General features: G+C 31.5%; 1 protein-coding gene across 1 annotated transcript in view; it reads left to right on the top strand.

Moving 5' to 3' along the window:
• The window catches only part of LOC117173032 (odorant receptor 82a-like), a 27878-nt gene that overhangs the window by 1178 nt on the left and 18964 nt on the right, over positions 1–7736 (top strand). Inside the window, exon 3 of the mRNA XM_033361391.1 lies at positions 386–594. Coding sequence (XP_033217282.1) covers positions 427–594 — 168 coding nt within the window. The 5' untranslated portion in view covers positions 386–426. The remainder of the gene's footprint in view (positions 1–385; positions 595–7736) is intronic.

Here is a 7736-nt window from a genome sequence, read left to right as displayed (position 1 = left end):
TTACAATTAAAAATTTAAGAATATTCATTTGTACATCTTAAAAATTCAAGATGTGATGAAGGTGTGGATCTCAGGACAGTGAAGGTACGTGGATTAGCGTTCGCAAATAATAAGGTTTTTATGGCAGAGTCAATCGAAGACTTGTAAAGAACGTTTTATAATTTGAATAAAAATATAAAGACTATGGGCCTCGAAATTAAAGTTAACAATTCAATTAATTTTGCCATCAAAATTACTACAGTTTCAATTTTACAAAACGTGTATCTTCATTTTGTCTTTAGTACACTCATTCGTAAAATTTCTTTACTCTTGCATTTGACATGTTTCGAAAATTTCGTAACATTTTTAACAATGCCAGTAAATGAATTTTCCAAATTAATTTCAGAATTATAACTGACTGCAATTTTTTTAAACGGAAAAACAAATATGGAGAATAAAAGGGATGTAACTAAAAAAGATGTAACAACTTATGGATTTTCGGTAAATAAGTTTGTGTTGTCAGTGCTTGGACAATGGCCTTATCAAACTAAAATTCAAAAACTAATTATACGAATAATTGGAAATACTATCATGTCACTAGCCAACCTTACATCCGTACGTATAAAATTTAATCTATTTATACAAATAATCGTCATATATATTTGTTTTCCTTTTTTGTGTGAAAATTAGGTTAATTCTTCTATTAAGGGCCTGAGGAAATCTGTCACATGACAAATTATACAGGGTGGACACGCTGGGGCTTACATACATGGCGAATCGAATGATACCCGAATGGCACAATAGCAGGGAAGAAGCCATTATACAGGGGTATATTCATATTTCGCGCCTTCAAAGTTGCATTCGGATCGGCCATTCGATCAAGTCCGTGCATCTTCGGATCAAGTTTATCATAGTTTCCATCGTTGCATTCGAAACTTCAAATGGATATAAGTATCAAAAAATATAGGTTATGTTACATTGTAATCACAAATAATAAAAGTGTTTACTTAATAATGAAATGAGACATGTGAACTGAGAATTAAACGTCAATTTTTTTTTATGTGCAAATAACATTATGGAATGTCTGCTGAGTGACAAATAACTACAAAATAGTATTAATATTCTGCGCTTCCAGTCGGCGAAGAGTGAATTGTGTTTACCGCTTATTTACGGCACAATAACAGGTATGTTATGAATAGACAGGATATGTTTTAAATAAAGTGAATGAAATATTACATGCGTAAGCTTTAAATGGACATTACCTACATTTAATTACAGCGATTAGGGCAAACAGGTGAATCTGAACATAACCTCGAAATAATGACAGATCAGGAAATGCAGATGGAATTAGTGCATTTTTTGCTTGGTGTATTTCAATAAACATTGTTGAAAAATCTTTATTTCCGGACCTTATCCCAAGCCTGGGGATTGATCAGCCTAAAATTAATAATCTGAGTCATTTTGATGGTATAGGCGTATAAAAAGATATCTCGAAGCAATCTAACTTGCCCGGAGTTTAATTGATACAATTTTTAGGGATTTTTTTTATTTTAGAAAATGTTTTCTCCGGACCTCATCTCAAAATTTTGCTTGATCAACCAATAAAATAAATTAAATGGTTGTTGGTGATGCTATATATATTTTCTCTGGACCTCATCTCAAAATTTGGTTTGATCGACCAATAAAATAAATTAAATACTTGTTGGTGATAGGATTGTACCAGTAATAAACCTAGAAGAGAAATTTTAGGCCGATATTTACATTCCATTTTTTTTTAATTATTCTATTTTTTGAACTTGCTATAACTGAATGTGATTTCCAAATTGGCATTTGATCAGCACCAAAAATCAATTTTTAAGTAATTTTGAGGGTATCGGTGTATAAAAAAAAGTCTCGAAATAATTTGACCAGCCCGGATTATAATTAATAAAGTTTTTAGGGATTATTGTTATTTTAGAAAATGTTTTCTCTGGACCAACTTTTTTTAAAATTGTATTTTCGAAATTGCTATCTCTGGATATAGTTTGCAAACTGGCATTTGATCAGCCTCTAAAATCAATTTTAAGTAATTTTGAGGGTATCGGTGTATTAAAAAAAAATCTCGAAGCACTTTAACAAGTCCAAATTTTAATTAGTAAAGTTTTAGGAATTTTTTTATTTTAGAAAATGTTTTCTCTGGGCCTCATCTCAAAATTTCGTTTGATCAACTGCTGAAATAAATTTAAAAATCGCTCAAGATAGTAGTGCATCGAAAAGAAATGTAGAAGCGAAATTTTAGGTCGGAATTTTTATTCCATTTTTTTAGATATTTATCTATAATTATCTATTTCATCAGGTCTGAAAAGTAAATTCATATATTATTGGTATCTTATCAGAAAATAAGAATGTTTGAGTGTAATTCAAAGTTACTCGAAATGTTATTTTAATGTATTTGTTTGAGCCCTGGTTCAACTTAAAATTATTCTTTTAGAAGTGAAGACACCAATTCTGTAAATTTGATTTCAGACGTTATCTTTTCCATTGGATATCAAAATAAAAATAATGCATAAAAAGTTTATTAATTGAAATCTGGGCTTGTTATATTATTTCGAGATTTTTTTTTTGATACACCGATACCCTCAAAATTACTTAAAATTGATTTTAGGTGCTGATCAAATGCCAATTTGGAAATCACAACCAGATATAGCAAGTTCGAAAATAAAATGATTAAAAAAAATTGGAATGTAAATATCGGCCTAAAATTTCTCTTATAGAATTATTACTGGTACAATCCTGTCTCCAACAAGTGTTTCATTTATTTTATTGGTTGATCAAGCAAAATTTTGAGATGAGGTCCGGAGAAAACATTTTCTAAAATAAAAAAAATCCCTAAAAATTGTATCAATTAAACTCCGGGCAAGTTAGATTGCTTCGAGATATCTTTTTATACGCCTATACCATCAAAATGACTCAGATAATTAATTTTAGGCTGATCAATCCCCAGGCTTGGGATAAGGTCTGGAGATAAAAATTTTTGAACAAGGTTTATTGAAATACACCAAGCCGAAATGCACTAATTCCATCTGTATTTCCTGATGTGTGTTTCTCCTAGAATCCAACTGTGTAAAAAACAATGGTAACCAAATTTTAAATTCAGAAATAATGTTTTACTTATTAAAATGATTAATAAGTAATGATTGTTAAATTGTTAATAAGAAATTATTATTTAAATTATTACTGCCGACACTGTCAGTGATAAACATACAAAACCACAAAACATTTCTTTGGTAAAGAATAATAAGTCCAAAGTATAATAAACATGCCGGGCCGATCTTTCATTATTTCAAGGTTATGTTCAGATTCACCTGTTTGCCCTAATCGCTGTAAGTAAATGTAAGTAATGTCAATTTAAATTTTACGCATGTAATATTTCATTCACTTTATTTAAAAACATATCCTGTCCATTCATAACACATCTGTTTTTATGTCGTAAATAAGCGGTAAACACAATCCACTCTTCACCCACTGGAAGCGCAGAATATTATTACTATTTTATAGTTATTTGTCACTCAGCAGACATTCCATAATGTTATTGGTACAGAAAAAAATTGACGTTTACTTCTCAGTTCACATGTCTCATTTCATTATCAATTAAACACTTTTATTATTGGTAATTACGATGTAACGTAACCTATATTGTTTTGACACTTGTATCCATTTGAAGTTTCGAACGCAACCATGGAAACTATGATAAATTTGATCCGAAGATGCACGGATTTGACCGAATGGCCGATCCGAATGCAACTTTTAAGGCGCAAAATATGAAAGATCCCCTGTTTAATGGCTTCTCCCCTGCTATTGTGTAATTCGGGAAGCATTCGATTCGCCATGTATGTAACCCCTAGCGTGTCCACCCTGTATGATATTATGCTCGGCTAATATATAAGACTGGTCAACAAAATGTTACATATGTATCTTTGAGAATGTTCAAGTTCTTTGTTGACTTAAGGGTCGGGTAAATTGAAAACAATGTAATTGAAAAAAATTCGTTGGCACACAATGGCGGCCTGTATCAGGTGATAAATCAACGTTAATAACAAATATTTGAAAAATAATATGAATAACTCTTCTCTCATAATGAAAACAAAAATTATTTTATTTTTTACCAACTGTTTAAAAAGAAGTATTATTTTCAAAGATTTCTGATGAATTGTCATAGGATTTAATGAAACTTCCTGATGTGGGCTATCATTATTTGCCAAAATATTTTAAAAAATTTAATTTTTTTAATTTGCCTGACCCTAAACCCACCAAGAAACATCGCCATTCTCAAAGGTCAATACAATCACCCAACGGTTATTGTTTGAATGAATAATGACATTTTTTAATAAGGAGTAGTTGAATTCCTTCCTTACTAAATGCTAAAGAAAGCTAAAAGAAAATGAATTTATTGTAGTTTTTACTGTTCTCGAGATATATAGTGAAAACAAGAACAGGATATAATTATTAAAAAAAGTTTCAAATCTTTTTGAAAATACATAAAACACTAATAAGGAGTCGAAAAATTTAGGGAAATAGCAGAAATGAAAGCTTGTATCTTAAACTTTAACTATTAATAAAAGAAAAAAATCCGCCCGCTTCACGGGCACATTTTCATATCGAAAAAAATTAATTTTTCATCGACAGATGCTCAAATAATGCATGAGTTTATTAAATTTATTTTTAAATTATATAAAATTTATCAACTAATTATGAATTTCGCTGAAATCATCATGAACTTCTCATTTAAGAAGACTGAAATCTAAAAAAAAATTCGTTTACAGATGCCCGAATAATGCATTTGTTTATTAAATTTGTTTTTAAAAATTATAAAATTTATCAGTACATCATGAAGGTTGCCGATTTTAATATGAAGATCCCAATTACATAAGTCTGATATCGAAACAAAAAAGAATTTTCCCTTCGACAGATGCCCTAATAATGCATTTATTTATTAAATTTGTTGTAAAAAAATCATAAAATTTATAAAAAAGTTATGAATTTTGCTGATTTGTCATTAAGTTCCCAACTGAAAAGACTGCCATTGAAGAATCCAAATATTCTGTCAACAAACGCGCGAATAATGCATTTGTTTAAAAAATCATAAGAATAATCAACAAACCATGAATTTTTCTAAAATTATCATAAATTTCCAAATTGAAAAAAATTCACGTAGAAAAAAAACGAACATTTCTGTCAAAAAATGCCTGATTACTGCATTTGCACATCGAATTTGTTTATAATACAAACAATTATAATCAGAAGAAAAATGTTTTCACATAATATTGTTTTGATTCCAATTTCTTGCAACATAACTTGAAAAAACGTGTATTTATATAAAATCATAAAAAAAATTTTTTGATAACTAATTTTTTTTGTATATTGTCTAATTTTTGAATATCTCTAAGTCATGCTGTTTTATGCAACTTAAGCGATTTTAACCATGTTCCTGTTATTGATGAACACCGGGAACGTGAAATAGAAAAAAGGTAATTTCTTGGTCATATTTTTTTATTTATAAAAAAATTGAAAACCTAATTCAAAAATCAGGCTGAACAACTCTCTTAAAAATCTTATTAGCTTTTTTCCAATTTTTTTTTGTCGGAATTTGTGAAGATTTGTGGGATGTACGTTTTTCTAAACCAAACAAGTCATTTTTCTTCCCAATGTGCGGCACTCCTTAAGGGACAAAACCAAAAACTCTTATTTTTATATTTTTTATAATATTATTGTAGGACATTGGAAAAGAAACATTTTTCGTCTCTTGACTTTTTTTCATATCGTGCGTTATGTGGCTTAAAATGCTGATTTTCACGTGTTTTTTTTAATTTTGCAAATGCTATAACTCGGTAAATTTTGGTTTTATAAAAAAAAGTCATTAGGATAAATTGTTTGTCTGCTTAAATAATATGAATATCTGTACAGAAACTTTTTGAAGTTTGAAAAAGTGGTCTCAAAAATTTTCAAAATACGCTCACTTTTTGAATTTTAATCCAAAATGGCTGGCTAACGAACTTGACCTTTATTTTAGGACACTGAAAGAGTATACCAAAGGACAATCCAATCTGTCAGTTCTCTCGAAAGTATCGTGCTAACAAACTAAAAATCTGCAGACAATCAAACACACAGACACGTAGACAGACACATTCGTAAAAACCTGTTTTTTGGATTCAGTGGATCTCAAAACGTAGACATTTGAGAAAAACGGGGGGGGGGGGGGGGGGGGGGAAGGGTCAAATTTTACACAAATCTAATACCTTCTATTGATGAGAAGGTAACAAAATTGTATTGCTTTAGTTACTAGAAATTGTTGTTACTAGAGCGCAGTAGAGCGCACTTTATTATAAGAAAAGGGTCAAATTTTATGACTAGCTTTTTATCGGCCCATTTTCTGAAATTTTCAGACTTCCAGTTAGTGTTTTATGAATGTTTAAAAAGACTTAAAAAAGTGTTTTTTTCGAACTGTTTTCTTTTGATTGTTTTCTAACATTTAAAAGAAAGAAATTTATTTATTGTTTGTTCAGAAAAGTTGATCATTCATCCAAGTATCTACTTGCAAGTACAGGGTGGAGGAGTGGTAAAGGTGCTGTACTGGAACGTAGCAGGGTAAAAAAGAAAAATGACGATTGCTGGAGTTACATCCAGGAATTTGATGATTTTGGACAGGTAGTGACGTGGGTAGAGAGAAAGGAATGGAATAAAATGAAGCAAAAGTTCTAAGGGGACATAGGTAGAGGCTCCAGGAGGTGAGGAAGAAGGTTCGTCAGGGGTGGGGGTGATATGGACAAGGGAGGCGATAGAGAAGTAGCAGAAGCAATTAAAAAAGGTTTGCTTTGAGGGGGAGTCAATGGAATAGATATGGGAAGATCTGAAAGAGAAAGTGAAAGGGTGTGTACAAAAGAAGGTATTTAGAAAAAAGAAGAAAGGAATGGTTAAGCCGTGTTGGGACAGGGAATGCAAAAAGATGAAAAGAAAGTTGAAAAGGAAGTACAGTAAGTGGGAAGAAGGAACTTCAAAGAGGGAAGAGAACGTAGAAATGAGGAAGGAGTTTAGGTTGATGTTTAAGAGAAAAGAGCAGAAAGAGAAGAAAGATCTTAAAGAGGAGTTGAAAAATTTTATAACAGAAAAGGACCTTTTGGAAGATATTTAATAAGTTTCGCGAAAGTAGGTTGCGGATAAGTGAGAAGATAGGCAGTGAGAAATGGAAAGACTTTTTTAAAGATTCATTTCAGGGATTAGATACACAGAAGAGAGATGAGGGAATCAGAAGAAAAAGGTAGGTAGATGGAGAGGAGTTGAATGACGAGGAGATAGAAAAGCAGATGAGGAAGTTGAAAATGTTTAAGGCAGCAGCTCTAGACAGACTAGAGAACGAAGCGTGGCTGTTTGGAACACAAGAGGTAAGGTAGAGGCTAAAGGTGGTAGTGAAACGATTACGGACTAGGTAGGGATTCCTAATAGGGTGGAGTGAAATGTTGATTGTATCACAGCATAAAAAAGGGAGAGGAAGGGACAGGAAAATTATAGAGGGATCACGCTAATGAATACGGCGCACAAAGTATACGCGATTGTTTGGGCGGATAGGCTGCGGAAGGATGTTGAAGGAAAAGGAATACTGCCGGAGACGCAGGCAGGTTTTAACCCTTAAACGGCCAAAACGCCACTACCGGTACACTGCTTTTCAACGGCCAATAACTAAGACTATTCGACACTACAAAAAATTGAGACACATATATTTT

This window comes from Belonocnema kinseyi, chromosome 5 (genome assembly GCF_010883055.1).
Source record: "Belonocnema kinseyi isolate 2016_QV_RU_SX_M_011 chromosome 5, B_treatae_v1, whole genome shotgun sequence".
Classification (NCBI taxonomy): domain Eukaryota; kingdom Metazoa; phylum Arthropoda; class Insecta; order Hymenoptera; family Cynipidae; genus Belonocnema; species Belonocnema kinseyi.
Note: the sequence above shows the minus strand (reverse complement) of the source record. Positions and strands in the feature narration are given on the sequence as shown.